Source organism: Myotis davidii, unplaced genomic scaffold, assembly GCF_000327345.1.
Source record: "Myotis davidii unplaced genomic scaffold, ASM32734v1 scaffold512, whole genome shotgun sequence".
NCBI classification, from domain to species: Eukaryota; Metazoa; Chordata; class Mammalia; order Chiroptera; family Vespertilionidae; genus Myotis; species Myotis davidii.
In genome coordinates this window covers 1,185,450-1,206,346 of record NW_006284323.1, presented here as the reverse complement: position 1 = coordinate 1,206,346, position 20,897 = coordinate 1,185,450, and the positions used below count along the sequence as shown (strand labels likewise).

The window sequence follows — 20,897 nt, the reverse complement described above, 5'->3', positions numbered from 1 at the left end:
CCTCAGCACTAAGAACCCACTGGGCAGGCCAGCAAACCCCAAGCACCTGGTGGGCATCCCAGCCTTCCCAGGAGCCCCTCCCCGGCCCCGCTCCACCTCTGGCAGAGACCTCCTGGCCCCGTTCTGGGGACAGATCAGGACCTGCCTCAGTCCTCGCCTCTCGCCCTCTCTCCACAGGCAAGGCCAGCTTGCCTGGCAGCTGGACTCCACATCTGGGTAACTCAACTTTCTTTTCTGATTATGCAAAGGCTTCAATAGTTGGGTTCTTTGCAGTTTAAAAGCTACCTTCCATTCTGTATGCCCTCATACTTTAGTCCGGTGATTTCAACCTTTCTCAGCGCATGGCACTCATAAACTAATTACTAAAATTCTGCAGCACACCAAAAAATACATTATATTTTCTGCCAATCTGATCAAAAAATAGGTATAATTTTGATTCATTCAACACAACAGCTATGTTGTGTTGGCTGTTGTCATTTTTTTCATTTGAAAATCTAAGGGAAAAGTGGTCAGTGCCCCTAAATAAATAGTCAGGTACTGCATTTAAAAAAAAAAATTCTTGTGAAATGCTGTGCCTCCTGCCTGGGCTGGGGAGGAGCCTGCAATTGAGGTACGTGCCCTTGAGAATTGAACCTGCGACCCTTGGGTCTGCAGGCCGATGCTCTATCCACTGAGCCAACCTGACTAGGGCCTTACTGATGTTTCTATCTCTCCCTCTCCCTTCCTCTCTCTGAAATCAATAAAAATACATTTTAAAATATTTTTGTGGCACACCAGTTGAAAATTGCTGCTTTAGTCCATGAGTGGGGGGGTAGGGGGAGGTGGGGGCTGCGGTTAGAAACCATGAACCTGATTGGGCCCCATAATCTCGGGAAAGGAATCTGATTCCTGTTTTGTGAACCTGGTGGGTGTCAACCACGTCAGGAGCTGAACGCCTTCTAAACATCAAGGAGAGCTAAGCATGACCAGCAAGGCGAGTTGTATTTTGCTGTCCTCTGAGAAATGTATTTCATGCGCAGCATAGAATATAAAGAACTTTGGGGTTGGAGTTACTTTTGAGTACATGCTGTGCCACATGAAGAATCTGATTTGGGGCAAATTCATTGGAAGTGTCTGATAGGGTTCCCATAAGATGACAGAGAATAGATGAGTCGTTTATCAGAGCAGAGAGGGCCCCTCCCCTCTTCGCCCAGGTAAGCACCTCGCAATCGGCGTGCCCCCGCACGGGCCACGTGCACCCACACTCACCAAGAAGTATGCGTTCAGGTGCATCCCGATCTCAGTGATGGAGGACACAGAAGACGGGTTATTGGGAGCAGACAGTTTCAGGGAAGGAGCCTGTGACACGCTTCCGTCCGTGTTAAAAACCTGCTCCCGAATTCTTTGCAGAATCTCGCTGTAAATCTGGTCTTGGCAGTAAACGAGCTGCTCCATCCTGAACTGCAGGTGGATCATGTTCGCGGCCGCCTCTGCCTGCTTGGTTTTTATGTCTTCAATCTTGCTCTGGTGGGAAAAGAAAGAGAAGCACGTCACTGCCGTTCGGGTCCCGCTCGGTGTTCAAACAACTCGGGAAGTACTGTGACGTCGAACACAGAGTTAGAAATGATTTAAGGTGTCTCAGTGATTGAGCGCTGACCCAAGAACCGGGAGCTCAGGTTCTTCGATTCCCTGTCGCCCAGGTTGAGAGCTTGATCCCCAGTAGGGAGCGTGCGGGAGGCAGCCGATCAATGACTCTCTCATCATTGGTGTTTCTATCGCTCTCTCCCTCTCCCTTCCTCTCTCCGAATCAATAAAAACATATTTAAAAAATAATTTAAGGTCAAAGGAGGCCTGATGCTTTAAATGGTGACTTTCCAAAGGTCCCTCCTCCGTCTTTTGCTGCTGTCCTCACTGATCCCGGTGTGCTCCTCCCCCGCTTGCCCGAGCCAGTCCCACCTATCTCTACCCACTCTTTCTCTGCGCCCGGACCTTCATTTTCCCGCATCACCCCCTTTCTGCTTCCTTGACCGTGGCTCAGTTTACACTCTCATGTCCATCACTCTTGTATCTCTAGTTGGCTTGAATCCTAGCTTTCAAGGATGACCCCAGTGCCGATGAGCACAGTGGGGTAAGCGCTTGGTATCTTTGTTTGCCAGAAACCCTGTGACTCCTGCCTCACCCACACAGTCAGAGGCATTCTGGGAAAGGAATGGATGACAGTGGAGAAAAGTCACTTCTTGGCTTTTGAGTTTGAGACTGTTGTGCACTGAAGGCAGAGGTTAACCTCAGAGGGGAGAGAGAGAGAGAGAGAGAGAGAGAGAGAGAGAGAGAGAGAGAGAGCAGGTGGGTTTCACAGGGACTTGGTTCTTCTTTCTATGGGGTGTATGTGGCAAACAAGAATATATGCTTTATACCCCCTTGCAGATTTGGGGCCTGAACATGGAAATGGCCCGTGTATCACTCCCAAGAGGCATGACAGGGGAGGTGACAAGGCCCCTGGCTCGGACGAGGCTCCGAGGAGCAGGAACAATGGTGGAGGGTGTGTCTGGGATGGTGGCCGGGACAGCCGTGCAGGGCACAGACAGCTACAGTGAGACTTCTGAGCTCTCAGAGGATGGCGCCAGGGGATGGAGCTCTGGTGGGCGCTGGAGGTCCCTGGGCCCCAGGGTGGCCTGGGGTTGCAGCAGAGCTCCGGTGCCCAGGCCAGCCTGGAAGAGCTTAGGAGAACCAGCCCTGCACCTGGGAGCACAGGGGACCCGGGGCCACGCGCCGAGGCCTGGGAAGCAGGGCGCACATCCGGGGAGCTGCCGGCAGGGAGCTGTGACTACCAAGGACCAGGCATGTCCAGGCCCTGTGGTGAGGCGCCCAGGGCTCGGGCCGCCCCTGGGGAAGTTGGGGGGCTCAGAAGTGACGTTTAATTTTCACCAACCGGGTGAAGAGGGGAAAGAGAAATTAAGTTGTACCCCGGGAGAAGGACAGAATCCTTGCCTTGCCCACCAGAATGAGAGTGAGGAATGAGATTCTGGCCACAGCTGAGGCTGCGGCCGGGGCAGTTTTATCCAGAGCCACTCTCTTCCCTGTACTGTGACTGGGATTCAGGCAGAGTGGCTAAGTTGCTAAGTGGAAACCCACCCAGCAGTGGCAATTTTTTAAGTCAAACTAATAAAAATGTTGGACATGGACTAGTAGACAACGCTGTCCTTCTGGCAGGAAAAAGGCCCCAAATCCCCGCCAGTCACTAGGGACAGTCATGCATTCGGTTCCACCCTGCCAGGCCGCAGGGGACCGAGAGAACAAAGTCAGTGCTGTTTCACTTCTCCCAGAAAGGGCCCCCCAGCTCCCGGGCAGAAGCAAAACAACACTACTGCTCCCGTCGCCCGCCCAGCACGCCCACAATGCTATCCCCAGCCTCGCACGCACGTCGAACGGGCAGTACACACCCGCCTTCTTTCGAAGGCTAGACCCTAATAAATCCGCACGGGTGCCCAGCAGGCGAACTGGGGGTACTCACCCGGGCTGTTTGGTTAAGGTTGGAAAATTCGCCAAAATGTGTTTTGGCCGTGTCAATGAACGTTTGCCGGACGGTTTCTGACCAAAGGAAAAACCAAACATCAGTGAAATGCAAGCAGGAGTCAAATGGCTCACGGGCACAGGGCGGAGAAATCACGTGCCCCTATTCAGATCTACGGACCGTGAGAGAAGGAAGGGATGGTACCTAGTCCTGGGGAGACACAAAATCCATGGTCACCACCCCCCTGAGCATGTGCCCTCAATTTCCTGTCCTTTCGTGGCGTGTGTGATCCTCCCGGGTGAGCATCCAACTCTTCCTCACACAGCTGCGGGGAGGGGTAGGTCTGACAAGGTGAAGCCCACTGCGCTGGTGCCCTTCTCCCCAAAATGGGCAAAGGAGACCTGTGACTGATCATTCCACCCCAGTCTCTCTCTCAAGGCGAGGAGACCATGGGCGGTGCTGGGAGCGGTCCTCACCCACAGTCTTCTGGAGCATGCTCAGGGCGGGCTCCACCAGCTGCTGGATGTACTGCTGCACGATGGTCTCGAATGTCTTGTAGTTGATAAACCCAAGAAGTTCCTTGCCCCGGTACTGGTTTTCATATTTTGAGACTTCTTCATGGATAATATTTTTAACTGCAATGTGAAACAAACCACGGGCATTTTAAAGATAAAAGCATTTTTAAAAGGCTTACTCATCTACTGTACGTACCCTAAGGCAATGCTTCTAAATGGAGTCCTTTTCATAATGGAAAAAAAAAAAATACAAGATCTGACAGTGATTTTTCAGGAACAAAATCTGACTCTAAAAGAAATGTATTTCAACTGAGAGTCATCACCCTGAGAGAGAAGCTGAGTGTGTATAGTTGATAGAAAGGAAGCGGATGAGTTCAATGAAAATAAAAATTTAGATGTTGTTTCACTTACAAGTCTCTCAAAAATTCAGCTAAACTAGGGTTGGGGGAGTTCTACCATGGAAATGAGTAGTGCTGTTTTTTGTTTGTATGGACAAAGATGCAACACACACACACACACACACACACACACACACACACACACACGCAGCCTACTTCCATCCTGGCTGGAGCAGAATGGAAGTTGGAAGCATGCCAGATAGAGCCAGGAGACTCTTATCAAAGCCTTCACCTCTGGTTTCAGCTTAGGGGCTACTGGCAGGGAGAAATGGGGGAAGTGGGATTGTCTAGCCCAATGGTCGGCAAACTCATTAGTCAACAGAGCCAAATATCAACAGTGCAACGATTGAAATTTCTTTTGAGAGCCAAATTTTTTAAACTTAAAGTATATAGGTAGGTCCATTGTTATTAACTTAATTAGGGTGCTCCTAAGGCTTAGGAAGAGCCACACTCAAGGGGCCAAAGAGCCACATGTGGCTCACAAGCCGCAGTTTGCCGACCACGGGTCTAGATGCAAGAGAGAAGAAAGTCCATGATGTGGAGCTGCTTTCTGCGGAGTGGGTGAGGGTAGGCTCCCACGGGCCAGGGTCTCGGTGTGGGCAGTCAGCTCCGCACACTTCCTGTGCCGGGAGGAGCTCCTGGCCGTGGTAAATAAGACACTGCTGGTGGGGCAGCCCTGTCCCAAGACTCACCTTTTTGGGAATTGGCTGCAAGTACGAGGACCCAGTTTTTAAACTCCTCCCTGAGTTTGTTGTATAAGCGGGTCTCTTTTTCCTTCACAACTTCTTCTCCATCTACTAACCTTTCAATGTTCCGATTAAACACTTTAATTTTCTGAAAAAGAGGTAATGTCATTCAACTGTGCTGTGATTGAGAAGCCGGGCTGGGGCACAGGGTGGCATGGGGGCTGGCAGTACCTCACCCACCCACCCCGCCTCTCCCGGGTGACACCGGAGGGAGGACAGGGCTCCCACGGGACCCAGGCAGGGAGGCACAGAGGCCGCCTGGAGAGGCGCTGGGCCACCTGGAAGGGTGTGGCCACCGCAGGGAGTGGCCAGATTCTGGGCCCGAGTGTCACCGGGAGCCCCCCAAGTCCTCACCTCGACCAGAAAGAACATTTTGTCGGCGTCGGTGTTGGGGATGTGCTCCCCGCACTGGCGCAGCTCCTCCGTGGCGCTCAGGTGGCTCTCCCTGATCTGATTTTCTAACAGCGGGAGTGATTTCTGAACAAAATAAGAGCAAACAGTGAAACGCCGCAGCTTGACGTGAGCTGACAGGTCTCCTGGGCACAGGAGCAGAATCCCACTGGGAGGATGTATATATGTGTGTGTGTATATATATACACATATACACATACACACACATATGTACATATTATATACCGGTTTGGCTCAGTGGATAGAGCATCAGCCTGTGGACTCAAGGGTCCCAGGTTCGATTCCAGTGCAGGAGGCAGCTGATCAATGTTTCTAACTTTTATATTTCAAATTATAATTACCATAATTGAATCTTGATATACATTTCAAAATTAAAGTATTAAAAGTTTTAAATTCAAATTCTAACAAAAATTTAAATGCTGAGAAATGTGTCAGCAAAATGCAACATCTTTTTGCAAAAACGTGTTTGTTTGCTTTTTCAATTAGACGGGGTAATATCTTTTGGTGCCTCCTTCTGGAAACAGGGGATTCCACTAGAATCAGTCCTTCTCAAAGTGTGTTCCCTAGGTCACCTGGGAACTTACAAGTGCAAATTCGGGGGCCCCAACCTAGACCTGCTAACTCAGAAGCTCTGGGACTGGGGCCCAGTGCTATGAGCTTTAACCAGATTTCAAGGTGATTTTTGTGTGCACTACAATTTCAGGTCCACTGCCTCCTTCTCACCAAATATGTCTTTTTTTTCTTAGTTGATTTTTTAGAGGGAGAGGAAGGGGGAAGAGAGAGAGAGAGAAACATTGATGTGAGAAACATTGATCAGTTGCTTCTTGTACACGCTCTGACCGGGATTGAACCCAAAACCTTTTGGTGTATGGGATGGCTCGCCAACAAACTGAGCCACCCAGCCAGGGCCCAACAAATACGTTTTGAGTGTGTGTTTTCTGGCTCAAAAGTATTCATTGCCTTGGTCTGACTCATGGTTGAGCAGTTTAGCATGAACGAAACCCAGGCCCGGTGTCATCTCTGCTCTGAGTTAACCTGCAGTCCTGCCCTGTGGTTCAGCCTCATGTACAAAGGTCCAGGCAAGCTCCATGACTGTCTCAAGAAGCACTAAGCCATGCTTGCACCATCTTGAACAACATCATGAAAAGTTTGTCTGCAGTTGCCCATTTTTGAGAATCCATGGAAACCAAACACGTATTCCTTACAAGTTTGAGGCTGGGAAAACGTTTTATATACTGTGAAGTGTTGAGAGACGATCAAAAAAAGAAAAATCTGCCAGCTTGGCGTTCATTGCTTTTGACCGCGCTGAGCTGGTACTGCGGGCTTTCTTTCTGCTTCCCGCACGCTGACCGATTCCCCTTTTTATTTCCAGGTTATGCCCTGTTCCTCCCCGGTTTCAGACGCTCTCCTGGGAGCCTCTGGCCGGGAGCCGTTTATTTGGTTTCCAGAATGTGCTTGTTTGCTTATTTGGAGAGTTCAATGCAGTGTCTTAGCCCTTTCATGACCGAGAGAGTGACTCACGCAGGCTGCAATTTTTATAACTCGCAGCCACCCCTTACTCACGTTGATGTGCCAGATGAGCTCGGTGGTGAGTCTTTCCGCCAGGCGGGGCACCGTGGCCTTGCCTTCCTCCAGGAGGACTCTGAAACGACAGCGCGTGTGAGGTGAGCTCGGGGAGGCCCACGCGGTCCTTTCCCAGGCCTGGGCTTTGTGAGCGGGTGGGTGAGCTCACTCAGCTCCCGGGGGACACATGGCTCAGAGAAGCCTGGGAGCGGGTGAGAGAGACAAGTGCTCCTTATGGGATGAGCCTAACCGAGGCAAGCACGGTGCTAGGAAGGTTACATCCACCTTCGCTTTTTATCTTCCCAACAAACCGATGAAGTAGGTTATCTTTTTATCCACAGGAAAACAAAGCCAACCTCACTTTGTAGCAGTGCAGTGACTTGTCCAAACTCGTATTTTATTTTTTGTAACAAATACTCATCCCTGAGTAGCCAAATCAATCTTGAGAAAAAAGAATAAAGTGGGAGGTACCAGCCCTAGCTGGTTTGGCTCAGTGGACAGAGCGTCGGCCTGAGGAATGAAGGGTCCCAGGTTCCATTCTGGTCAAGGGCACATGCCCGGGTTGCGGGCTCGATCCCCAATAGGGGGCGTGTAGGAGGCAGCCGATAAATGAGTCTCTCTCATCGTTGATGTTTCTATCTCTCTTCCCCTCTCCCTTCTTCTCTGAAATCAATACAAATATGTTAAAAATAAAAAGTGGGAGGCACCACATTTCCTGACTTCAAAATATATTACAAAGCTACAGTTTATTATTACAAAAGAATAGAGTGCTAGCACATGGACAGACATGGACGGAATAGACCACAGGATGTGGTAATAAAGACAGATATGTACAGAATATAGCCAGGATGTGGGACTAACCGACATGTCCATGGCAGACGAGTGGGTGGAGAAAATATGGTACGTACAGTACACGCTGTCAGACGTTCAGAAAAAAACAGAAGTACAACCAGCTCACCGAGCAGTAACCGGTAAGAGCGCATTGTGCGCACAGCAGCAAGGCAGCTTGCCACCCAGGGGCACTCGGACCCAAACATGGAGGGAGGCTCAGGGACACGTCGCCAAGCAGCGTGGAGTGAGAAAGCAGTGGCAGCTCCCTCTGCGTGGTGATTGGCTCTAATATTAGAGTATCCTTAAAGCTAAGGAAATTGGTTAGTGGTTACCTCATGTCAACTTGGGGGAACAACTTAAGTTTCGTTTATGATTTTCAGAAGCAAGAAGAGCACACCTGTGGGCACTGGCTTGTCTTGTAAACTAAGCTAGGTGAAGCATTGCCTGTGTGACTGATCCGCTTCTGTCTGCTCAGGGGATTTCCACGTCTGGCCCCCGTTTGCGTTTGTTTTAACAATGCAATGGGATCCGAGTCAGCCTTTAAAAAGGAGACTATTCTGTCATATGTGACCACAAAAATGAACCTTGAGGACGTTATGCTGAGGTGACAGAAGCCAGTCACAGAACAAACACTGCCTGACTCCACCTATGTAAGAAATGGAAAATAGCCAAACTCACACCACCCAAAAGTGGAATGGTGGGTGCCAGGATTGGGGGAGGGGGAACTGGGGCGCTGATAAAGGACATCACATTTCAGGGATGCAGGTGAGTGAGTTCCAGAGACCACAGAACAACCTGGGGCCCACAGTTGACCTCACTTTCCCCAAACCCGTGAGCAGTGGTTTGCAAAGTGTGGCCCCTGGACCAGCACTATCAGCCTCAACTGGAAACTTGATAGAAACATAAATTCTTGGGTGCCACCCCAGACCCAGAAACCCTGGAGCAGGACACAACCAGGAGGCTTTGCTGCTCAGGACTGAGACCCGTGGGCGCGAGTATCACAGAATCTGCTTCTCACTTAGCAAGCAGTTCCCTCTCCCTGCGGGCCCCCAACGTGATCGAAAACGGTCTGTTTCTGGCGTGGCTCAGTGGTTGAGCCTCAACCTATAAACCAGGAGTTTATGGTTTGATTCCAAGTCAGGCCACATGCCTGGGTTAGGAGCTTAATCCCCAATGTGGGGTAGCAGGGGGCAGCCGATCAATGAATCTCTCTTATCATTAACTAGAGGCCCGGTGCACAAAAATTTGTGCACTCAGGGGGGTCTCTCAGCTTGGCCTGTGCCCTCTCGCAGTCTGGGACCCCTCAGGGGATGTCCACCTGCTGGCTTAGGCCTGTTCCCCAGGGGATCGGGCCTAAGCTGGCAGTCAGACATCCCTCTGGCAGCCCGGGAGGCCTCAGGGGATGTCCACTTGCCAGCAGGAAGCAGGCCTAAGCTGCAGTCAGACATCCTTAGCACTGCTGAGGAGGCAGGAGAGGGTCCCGCCACCACCGCTGTGCTGGCAGCCATCAGCCTGGCTTGTGGCTGAGCAGAGCTCCACCTGTGGGAGCACAATGACCACCAGGGGGCAACTCCTACATTCAGCGTCTGCCCCCTGGTGGTCAGTATGTGACACAGTGACCAGTCATTCTGCTGTTAGGGTCAATTTGCATATTACCCTTTTATTATATAGGATGTTTCTATATCTCTCTCCCTCTCCCTTCCTCTCTGAAATCAATAAAAATATATTTAAAGCAACAACAACAAACAACAACAATAACAAAAATGGTCTGTTTCTCCCTCCAAGGAGGGGCAGAGGGGAAGAAAGAAGGGACCGAGTGGTGTTCATGGAGTGCTGGCTGTGGGTGCACCGGGACTTTGGCGTGGGTCCTATCATTTAACCCGAAACGCGATCCTGTGCAGCAGCTGTGGAGCACTCCCCGAGCTGAGGAGAAAGGCCGAGCTGCTGCCCAAGGGCACATAGCGAGTAGCAGACCTGGTCTGCGGCCGCATCTCTCCTTCAAGCAGGAGTGGCCGCTGGGGCTCACTGTGCTGCTCCCACCCGGCTCAGGACCATCAAGGTCCTGCAGAGCATGAAAGGGCAAAGGGCCCAGTTCAGCGGGAAAAGCCTCAGTGTCCTGCAGGGTCATTTGTATTTAATAAAACTGTTAGGGTCGCTGAAGGAAGAAGGCATGAGGCCAAAAGAGGTGAATTAGGAATTGATTAGGTCATCTGGAAAACCAGATGGGCTGAGCCCCAAAATGGTGCCAGCCCCCAGGGTCGGGGAGTCGGAGGTTTAAAGGACTGTGGTGGGCTTTTTCTGGGCAGAGAACCCTCTGGGTGGTCTGGATCCTGGGAAGGTCCAGAGGGGAGAGATAATGGTCTTAGCAAGTGGAATGTGGTCTAAGCGAAAGGGACTGTGCACTGTGCAGTGGTTTAAAGGTCCGTTCCCAGGGGAGGGAGTATCCATTCAATTACGTGATCAGACCTAACAAAAACCCGTTCCTTTGCAGCTCTAACGCAGTGGAGAGAGCCCTAAAGCGGGGTTTAACGTGCACCATTTACGATGGTCAACACTGGTTTCTGGAGGCTCAGAGATCTGTTTCCGGTCCTGTCCCCTCCACTATTGCTTTGACCTCATCATCCTGGTCTATAGAAGTGGGAAGACCCTCACTTGCCATGTGCATCTCCTAAGATTTGATGGGAGGCTAATGAGAAGGAGGGTGAAAACATGTTGGAAAACCCAAGTGCCCTACGCCCTGTGGAACACCAAATTACAACCTTTAATCAGCACCATCATTACAGCCCATGAAAAAATGATTTGTTTCAATAAGCCAATGAATTTTACACTAAAAATAAAGTCAAGGAGAGGTTCCACTACACTCTATAATTTTTTTTTTTAAATATAGTTTATTGAGTTTTCACAGAGAGGAAAGGAGAGAGAGAGTTAGAAACATCGATGAGAGAGAAACATAGACCAGCCGCCTCCTGCACACTCCCCACTGATCCACTGAGCCAAACCGGTTTCGGCCACTCTATAATTTTTATATGCAATTTGGTTATCACGTTGGCCAGTCGTGGGGTGGCGGGGGGGAGGGGGGGGCGGCTCCCATGGAGTCCAGCTCCAGGGTCCTGCAGGCCCTCACCTGAAATACGGGTGCGTCTGGAAGAACATCGTTTCTTTCTTGGTGGCCTCCGCCAGGCTCAGCTTGTCGGTGATCTCCTGCTGGCCCCGGCACTTGACTATCATGTAGCCCTTCTTGAGGCGGTACGTGAGGTTCTGCGCCACGTTCACCACATTTTTTTCGGCGCCCTTGTCCACCAGGTCCGGTTTGGTCAGGATCCCTGTGAGATGATAAGAAGGGCATGGAAAGGTCAGTTCTCTTCTCAAATACACTTGACCCCTGTGGGGCTATGGGATCCTTTCTTGGCGAGGACCGACAGCGCCTTCTGCATCCTTGATTGCCCAGTGCCTGCCAGTCATTCATTCATTTCATCATCACCCCTCAGATTTGCTCCCCCACTCACTCAGTTCACCAATTGCCTTGTGTAACTGACTTAACAAACGTTCACTGGGTGCCTGCTGGTGCCAGCACTGGGCAGCAGCATCATCACAGGTGGCCGGCTCCAGCACCATGTTCCTAAGAAGCTGCCCTGGCACTTAAGCAGCTTCATTTCTCTTCTGTTCTATTACCAGGTGTTATTTAGACTCACTACAAGGTTTGTGTGAGCACAGACCTTCAGGTGAGCACAGACCAAGTCTTGTCTGAATCTGCGTTTGCACCTTCCATTGGCAAAGGAGAGGGCCTTCCCGTGGGAGCGGAGATAGCAGCCGGGAATGCCCTTCCCCGGAGCCAGAACTCATCATGGAAGCCTGGGTCACTGTACTCCATTCTGAGAAAAGGGAGTAAGATCATGAAAATGGAAGCTTGCAATTCGAACCTCCCTGGCTGGGGAGACAGGGCCTTCTCCTGCGCCTCAGTGTGAAACACATGCCTCCAGCTACAGAATCAGCTCAGAAGCATCATGTAATGACCCCACTGTTGGGCCACAGAGCAGGGCACTCTCGGCAATGTTTAGATGCTTGAATTTTTTCTCTTTTTAAGTGTGCTTATTCCTGAATGCGTTATGCACACATATTAAATTAACAAATGCTATTAAGCACACTGCTGCGGGTGTTGAGGAATGAGTAAGACGGCATAGTTCCTGATTTCATGAATATCCCTCCACCTTCTAGTGGGAAAAAGCCAGATAAATTATCCTAGTAATATATAAGAAATAAACAAAAATACCTAGTATTGATAAGCGTCATGCAGAGAATGAAAAGAAAGGCAAAGAAATGACTACAGGCTGGGCGGCTGGACAAGTGTAGGTTGGCTGGACAACGAGGGCCTCTGAGCAGGCAACGTTTGGGCTGTGACCTGAATGAGAAAGAAGGAGCCAGCCCTGTGGGTGGAGAGGGAGCTGGCTGACTGAGCTGCACTGGACAGTAGTGGATGAGGTGGGGAGTGATGGGAGCCGTGGGCCCAGGGGCATGCAGAAGCCAGGTCCCAGATGCGCTGTGGTCCAGGCAAAGTGGTCTGGGTTTGACTATGTGAGACCGAAGCATTGGAGAGTAAAAGCAGAGGAGGGCATGGCCTGCTTTACAGGTCTAAGGCCAGGGGAAGGTGGACTGTTGTGGGCAAGGTGAATGCCAGGAGACCTGAGCATGTCTGAGTAGCCCAGGCAGGCGACGATGGAGGCTGGGTCTAGGTAGTGACTGTGGGGATGGAGAGGAGCGGACAGATTTGGTATTAGTTTTGGTAGCAGGGTCGCCAGGACTTCAGATGAATTAGACACAGAAGCAAGGAGAAGGAGGAATCAAGAGTGACTCTGATTTGGTTTGGCTTTAGATCCGGGCGGGTGGATGTGGGGCCATGAAGGGGTGGGGAAGCCTTGGGGAGGAGGAGAATTGGGTTGGGGGAGGGTGGTACCAAAATTAGTGCTTTGGTCACAGTACCTCGGAGACACTTAATGGACATCCAAGTGGAGACATCAAGTCTAGGGAAAGGTAAGTTACAGATACAGACTTGGGAGTCACTGGCATGTAGAATGAATTCAAAAGCAGGGACAGATAAGGTCACTTCAAGAGAGTGTGTTGATAGAGGGAGAGCTCAGAACCAAGTTCTGTTTTCCAATATGTAGAGGTCAGAGAAATGAAGCAGCAGCCAGCCAAGGTGACCAGGAATGTGACTTGCAGGTGGCCAGGGAAGGAGAGGAGAACCCAGGGAGAAACTGTGCACACAATAATTCTTCATGTAACCCTCCCAACAACCCTAGCAAGTGGTTGTGACTTAGCACCATTTGCAGATGAGGAAGTTAGGCGAGGAGAGGTTAAATGCATTGCCCAAGGGTATGGAGCTGGTAAGTGGTAGAATGAGGATCCAAACCCAGGCAGTCTGCGCTCTTAAACCAAGTCCCTATAACGCCGTGGAGGGTGACATTGAAGAAGGGACATTTAGGAGAACACAGTTTCCCACAAAGAGTTCTGCTTGAATTTAAATCCTGCAGATGCTGACGCTCCAACATTAGCCTGGAAGTGTGTTCACTGGGGTCTGGGACGGTCTTTTTCCTGTACCCAGGGGTCCTAGACCTGCGCTGTGTTATGGCAGAACTGATGGGCCGGTCACTTCTCCTTTCTGGACCATTGTGGGTAAAGTAAAGCGGGTCTTGTCCCCATCCAGAATGGCTCATGAATGCAATGAGCGATGAGAAGGAGGGTGAAGAAGCGCATTCTGGCAGCTCATCTAACCCTGATTGTGAGTGAAGATGACCAGCAGGGATGGACCCTGAGCCCATGGAGCTTGGGCTGGAACAGCACTTGGATCTAGCGCAGGATGTGGGCGTCTCTAACAGTGGACCTAACTCCAGGGCCTTCCACATGGGCGAGGATCTCCCCTCCCTTCCCATCTCCTGGAGGCCCGATTCTTCCTTCTTACCTATGGTCCTGTCTCCTTCGGGGTCCACCTCGTGAGCCATGCTCAGCGCCTCTGTGGTGGCGATGTCCACGTTACAGGGGACCACCACCAAGTTGATGGTCTGCTGCCTCTGGATGTACTTCTTAATGAGTGCCTTGATCTGGTGCCACAGGATTACACAAAGGAAGAGCAGGTTTCTGATGACTCAGCAGCACATCATCATCGTGAAAACCAAAGTCACCCCAGCACGTGACCCCGTTTTCACACTTCCGAGCCCCAGCTTGGCCTGTCCCCTTCCTTTGGAGTGCCCACCCCACCTGCCCTTACGGAGTTCTCTGTTGATTTTTTCTTATTCCTCAGAGCCCATCACTGGTATAGCTTCTCTCCTGAAGACTCAATTCTTATGGCCCGATGCAACCTCTCCTTCCTCTCCAGATCTCTCCTGGAAGCCTTCCGAGATTATCATCACTCTATTAGCATGATTTTCTATGTGCTGTACGTTCCCCAGAAGCCCAGAGGTACTAGGGAAGTCCACCCACGGCATGGATGAATGAGCACCCTCCTGGCGGGTGAGAAGTGTGGAATTAGTCACTAACTCCATAAGGAAAATGAGCGAATGGCACTGCTCCTGGAGACACAGAACGGTGATGTGGATGTTGAGGAAGAAACCAACACTTCACTGCCCAAGATTTTTCCCAGAGCAGCAGAGCCTGCAGAGACCCCCTCAGGTGGTTCCTGCCACACCCCGAGTTTGGCTATGGTTGGCTTCCCCACCCTGGCAGTAATCCCCATAAAAGGGGAAAAGGGCAGGCAAGTGACCCTAGTTCCTAGGATAGAAGGGTCTCATCTTCTCCCCCCGACAAACCCTATCCCACCATACCCTGGACCCTACCCTTGCACCTGAGACCATCCTATCTCCTCGGCTTCCATGTGAGCTGGCTTAGCAAAGCTTGACAGAGTTAGTTTGGGGACAGGCCTTGCCCAAAGATCAAGTGTGACTCAAGCATCCCAGTAAGACTTTGCGCTCAGGCAGCCTTTCCTTCCCCAGTAGAGAAGCATCAGGCTCAGTGGCTCTTGGTTTGTACTGGTCATTGCTGTCCTTGGCTGTCATCCCTCCCATTGTGCTGCCTTCTTGCTCCTGCCCAGAGATCACAGACCATGTTCTGATTAGTTTACATACCATTATTTTTTTATTGTTGCTAAAATTGGCAGATTTCATGTGAAAATTTGAATTTCTGGCATCTGTTGATTATCTCAAGACAGCCAACGCTGGGCCCAGATTCTTTATTTTAGGTAGGATGGGAGCTGTCCCATGCACGCCCAGTCCCACCAAGTCAATTTCTCTTGTTTCCATGACCTGTCAGGCTCTACTCAGATCCTCAGTATAAGCCCCATTCCCAGGAGGTCTTGTTCCAGTCTCCTCCCAGTCACTCAGAGTGAGGGCTGGGGAGTCACACCACAGCCCTTGGGGTGACCGGCAGAGGCCGCAAAGTCTCCCCAACTTCAGCTTGGCCCATTCCCAAGTTCCAGAAAGGCTCACCTGCAGTCCGATGTCCTGGGGCTGGTTTCCCACAGCCACCCTGGCGATGCCAGGAAGATCAATGAGGGTCAGATCCGGAACCTCGGGGGAGGTGATCTCCAGATTGATGAGCTCGTGGCTGATGCCAACTCCATTCCCAGCTATGGTGTTCTGGGCTATGGAGGCCAAGAGAAGAGAAACCCAGAGTCCAAGTTAATGACCCACCTGAGAAAAAGCAGTTTTTCTTGAAGGCGACTATTGGTATCCAGAGTATAGGAGCTTCAGAGAGTCCCAGGTGCTTGGCCATATTTCACAGAAACCTGCAGAGTGATCTCAGGCCACTGAGGTGGCCGTCCGTGTATTCAGGAGTAGCATGTACACACACTCTCAGAAATCCTAGAGGAAAACATCTGATTTATTCAGATGTTTTGAATTGTGGATGGGTTCTGTGGATGTTTTGAATTGGCATTGTGGATAGGTTCTGTTCTCTTTATGTTTTTAAATATTTTTCATTGGGTATTCACTGAGTGTGGTGATGGTTATGTCCACAAATCCTTCAACATCCCTCTCACCAAAAGATGGAGCCTTGAGTGGGGTCAGACAGAGGGACTTATGTCTCAAGAATAGATAAGGTGGAAGCGATAGTGTGATGAGGTCATTAAAGGCATCATGGCTTGCTCCTACTTTCTCTTGGATGGTTCACTCTGGGGAAGGCTAGCTGCCCCATCATAAGGCCACCAGGCAGCAATGAAGAGGTCCACAACAGGGCAGGACCAAGGCACCTTTGCCAGCAGCCAGCAAGAAAGTGTGGCCTCCTGTAATGGCCATGTGAGGGAGAGTTCACCAGCCCCAGTCGAGTCTTCAGATATAATTCAGCCCCAGCCAACATCTGGCTGCGGCCTCACTGAAAACCCTGAGTCAAAACTATCACTGCTGTGTCCAATTCCTGACACTCACACACTGTGTGAGAGAATATCTGTTTGTGTTTTAATCTGCTAAATTTTGGAGTAATTTGTTATGTGGTAATAGAGAACTAATAGAGCTATGTATTACTTCTATAACGAGAAAAAATATATATATAAATACAAATCTATACTAATAAAAGGATAATCTGCTAATTAGATGGGACGTCCTTCCGGACAAAGCCACAGTGGCAGGGGCCAAGGCAGAGGCGGTTAGGGGTGATCAGGTCAGCAGGGGAGAGCAGTTATGGGCGATCAGGCCAGCAGGGGAGAGCAGTTAGGAGTGATCAGACAGGCAGGCAGAGTGGTTAGGGGTGATCAGGCAGGCAGGCAGGTGAGTGGTTAGGAACCAGTGGTCCCGATTGCAAGAGGAATGTCCGACTGCAAGTTTAGACCCTGCGTTGGGTCAGGCCCCCGCTGAGGGACATCTGGGCGTCCCCGGTGAGCAGCTCCACAGCAGTGCTGTCACGCACATCCTAGAACCTGGCACTCGGGGCCATCTGGCTGGGGGGTGCCCAGGGGCGGGCGTCCTGGGTGCACACCGCCAGCCTTGGTGGATATTGCCAGTCTTCAGAGTGGCTGCACCAATGTACCCCCACCAGCAGCAGAGGGGAGGCCAGGGGCTCTTCTGCAGATGCCTGGCCTGGAGACCCTTACCCAGGGCCTTTCCCCAGCGCACACCTGTGCATGAGCTCTGCTGTGTGCGCGCCCACGGAGCTCAGGACAGTGTCAGCGAGCACTGCAGGGCAGGGGGGCGCCAGGCAGCCCCAGGGCTGGTGCAATTTCAAGCTAGGGAACTTGCCAATGGAGGGACTTGAGGAGTTTCTGTACTGGGGCGAGCACTAGAATTGGGGCCTGGGCCTCTCCATTTTGGAAGGGATCCCTCCGGTGAACCTCCAGGTGCGGGGTTCTCGGGAGCTGAGCCCAGGACGTCCTGTGAGGGCCTCCCGCTCGGATGCCGATACGAAGAGCCTCTCCTCCTGGACTGAGGTAGTCACTGCAGAGATTCTTGTTATCATCAGCGTCACCCTTCCTGCCTGGCTGACACCAGAGTGAGAGCAGGCAGGGGAGAAGCCACCAGGGGGGCAGGGGGGCGGCAGGGCTGGTGTTGCGGGCGGCAATGACTGCCAGGGCCCCTCTCAGGGTGTGGAGTGGGCTCAGGAGCCTTGGAGCTTTTTATCGCTCTGTTACCTAACATGAATCACGGGCTTTGGTAAAGTGTGGTCAAAGGCCTGGTAATGGCTGTGCCTCCAGAAATGATGGGGGGCGGGTGGCTAGGATCTGTTGGGGAGGCTGCGTGGAGACGTGGCCACCAAGTGGCTGCTGGGGTTAGTTTAGAGCAGCGGCCCAAGACAGTGGTGACCAGGACAGCTGGGGGGGTAGGGTGGAGTCCTGTGGGGACACTTCCCAGGGTGGGGGAGTTAACTGAGAAGCAAAGAAAGAATAGGAAGGGGGTAGAAGGGACAGTGTGAGAGGCAGGGGCATCAGCAGGAGGAAGCGCATGGGAAGAAGAGAGGGCGCTCCCTGGGAGGAGGAGAGGGTGCTCCCTGAGAGGAGAGGCTGCTCCCTGGGAGGAGGAGAGGGTGCTCCATGAGAGGAGAGGGTGCTCCCTAGGAGGAGAGGGTGCTCCCCGGATAAAGGAGCGGGTGCTCCCTCGGAAGAGGAGAGGGTGCTCCCTGAGAGAAGGTGCTCCCTCGGAAGAGGAGAGGGTGCTCCCTGGGAGGAGAGGGTGCTCCCTGGGAGGAGGAGAGGGTGTTCCCTGGGAAGAGAAGAGGGCACTCCCTTGAGGAGCTTAAGAAGCCCTGAGGCCCAGGAGGAGCTGGAGGAGGTCAGACAGTGAGGGGAGCAGCCCAGCTGCAACCACAGCCCCAGGCCTCACCTTTGTATATTTCCCTCTCCACCTGGGAGGGGTCCTGGAGCCGGAGCTCGGTGCTCCGGTAGCTGATCTTCCCCGTCCACAGGGACTCTCCCGCCACCTGCTTCTTCAGCTTCAGCACCAGCGGACATCTGGTCACGATTCCTGAAAGACAGGTTCCCAAACCCGGGGTTTCCTTTAAAAGAAGTGTCACAAATCCGCCTTGGGAGACTCGTGTTGGAGGCAGTGTGTGTGCCTGGAGCCCACCCTGCCCCCGGGCCTGAACCGCGAGCAAGCGTGGGCCTGGGCCATGGACAATGTCCCTGCACTGAGCCGCCCCATGTGCGACCCCCCGCCTCCCTGGGACGCGGAGGGTCCCGGAGCTGAGAGGGGCCAGGAACACGGCCGGAACCAGGCCTCCAGGATCCGCAGTCCCCTCGAGGGGAAGTCCAGGGCGCCAGGCCACACAGCTCTGCTGCTCCTGAGCCAGCAAGGAGGCACCAGCCCCAGAGGGGATGGAGGGACGCCCACTCCTGGTGCCGTGCTGAGCCCCAGCCGCCCGCACCAGTGCCCAGCACCCAGGCTGCACCCCAGGAAGCGGACAAAGGCAGCCAACAGCTCGAGGAGCCGCACCCCTGGGGGCCCTGAGACTGCCCTGTAGGCAGCCCTGCTGCTTCTTTTCCTCCTGCGGGACGCACAGACTTTCCTGGGACAGATTCCTCCCCGAGTGCGGTCCATAACGTGCTAAGCACTGTTTACATGAGCTATCTACGTGCCCATCAGTAGACAATGGGATAAAGTTGTCGGGCATATTGAATGTTTTTTATAGAAGACTAGAAGCCCGGTGCACAATAATTGTGCACTGGCCGGGGGTGGAGGGGAGGTCCCTCAGCCCAACCTGTGCCCTCTCACAGTCTGGGACCCCTCGGGAGATAACCACCTGCTGGCTTAGGCCCACTCCCCTGGTGGCAGATGGCACGCCAAATCCCGCGGTGTCTGCCCTGTCTTCCCCGGTCGCAGATGGCAGGCCCAGATCCTGCATTGGGTCGGGCGGCCACTTGGATCGTGCTGCCGCTGGCCCCGCCTGCCCCGCCCCACACACAGCAGGCCAGGATCTCCCACTGGGGTGGCCAGTGGCTGGGGATAGCGCCCCAGGCTGGGTGGCGCAGCGGGATCTGCCTGAAGAATGCAAATTAGTGGCCATCTTTGTTGGCAGTTAATTTGCATATCATGCTGATTAGCCAATGGGAGGCGTAGCGAAGGTATGGTCAATTACCATGTTTGTCTATTATTAGATAGGATAGGATAACCTTCCAAAGAGCATATCTGACTAACTGTGGTTTGTTTTAAACAAAGAAACAAACTTTAAGGCTCTCAAGCAAGACACCTTAATCCTATCTAGCCCCACCCAGGGTGATCAGATCCCCCTCAATCTCATTATGTACCACCTTCCGCACAATTGGCACCACCCAGCCTGACTCACTTCCCATTGGACCCCTAGGAGCCCAGGGGGGTATAAATGTGCAGGGAAGGAGTCACTGGAAACCTTCCTCTCAGCAGTTGAACCATGGAACCCAGCCTTCCTCACTGTGTGCGCTGTGTGCCTGAGGCCAGGGATTCCCTGGAGGAGCTGCAGGAACCACGCCAGACCTTCCAGCACCGCGGGCCCTGAGCACCCCCTCTCTACCCGGGGCTGGGCCGCCTCACTGGGGACCAGCAGGACTTCAACCAGGACCTGAATTCTGGTCCCTGTGGGCTTCTGCAGATGCAGAATGAAGAGTCTTAAAAGGACTCGAACCCTTTAGGCGGCAGTCATCCTTCAAGAATTATTAAGGAAAAGAAATGGGGGAGATGTGGGAGGCTGCCCATTATCTTCACTAGCAAGAAGTGCAAACAAGGATCCCGGGAAGCTGGTGACCCTTGAACCCACGGCAGGGCCTGAGTTATGCACCGATTGTCTAGTCCTGACAATGGGGGCTCAGGCTATTTTCTGATCAAATAGTCTCAGAGTAAATCTTTCTAATATTTACTGACTTTTAAGGTAGTCTGTCTGCTACCACAATTACTGCCTGACTAAGGGCTTTATGTGTGACCAAAGTTGAATAAAAGGCTGGCGAGGCCTGGGCACCAGTGGAGGTCCTTCCCCTTGAGTTGGACTTGCCTGCCTGGCCCCCCCAATATTCCCAAATTATCTCTTGTCTCTTCTCTTTCATTTGTGTGCGGCTCCTCTTCCAGATCCTGAACCCTAAACCACTCGGAACATGGGGGTGCACACATACAACACCTTTGTAGGCACTTTCTTTTGGTTACCTAATAAATGTGGCAAGCATTCAAAATAATCTACACTAATAAAAGAGAAAGATGCAAATTGACCATACCTTCATGCCGCCCACCAGCCAAACAGGAGAGAGTATGCAAATTAACCCAACAAAGATGGTGGGTTACTTTGCATACGCAGGTGCTGAGTGGCCGGGGACAGGGCGGGACACAGGTGTTCTGCATTGCCCCAGCCACTCTGGGCCTCTGGGCAGCGTGGGAAGGCAGAAAGGCGGCTCTGGCGGGAGCGAAGGCGTTGCCAGCAGCCAGGTGAAGCAAGGCCTATTCTTGCACGAATCTTCGTGCATCAGGCCTCTAGTAAATAAATAAAAGAAGTGTCACAGGTGCCCTTCCCT

General features: G+C 52.2%; 1 protein-coding gene across 7 annotated transcripts in view; it reads right to left on the bottom strand.

The window, feature by feature from the left end:
• Positions 1 to 20,897, bottom strand: part of MX2 (MX dynamin-like GTPase 2) — a 30,069-nt gene that overhangs the window by 2,031 nt on the left and 7,141 nt on the right. For all 7 annotated transcript variants that reach the window (XM_015569000.1, XM_015568993.1, XM_006754321.2 and 4 more), the window contains exons 4-13: positions 18,250 to 18,390; positions 15,430 to 15,584; positions 13,911 to 14,049; positions 11,079 to 11,277; positions 7,124 to 7,202; positions 5,504 to 5,626; positions 5,096 to 5,237; positions 3,967 to 4,125; positions 3,491 to 3,567; positions 1,249 to 1,503 (exon numbers count right to left, since the gene is read on the bottom strand). In XM_015569000.1, the coding sequence (XP_015424486.1) occupies positions 1,249 to 1,503; positions 3,491 to 3,567; positions 3,967 to 4,125; positions 5,096 to 5,237; positions 5,504 to 5,626; positions 7,124 to 7,202; positions 11,079 to 11,277; positions 13,911 to 14,049; positions 15,430 to 15,584; positions 18,250 to 18,390 (1,469 nt within the window). The remainder of the gene's footprint in view (positions 1 to 1,248; positions 1,504 to 3,490; positions 3,568 to 3,966; positions 4,126 to 5,095; positions 5,238 to 5,503; positions 5,627 to 7,123; positions 7,203 to 11,078; positions 11,278 to 13,910; positions 14,050 to 15,429; positions 15,585 to 18,249; positions 18,391 to 20,897) is intronic.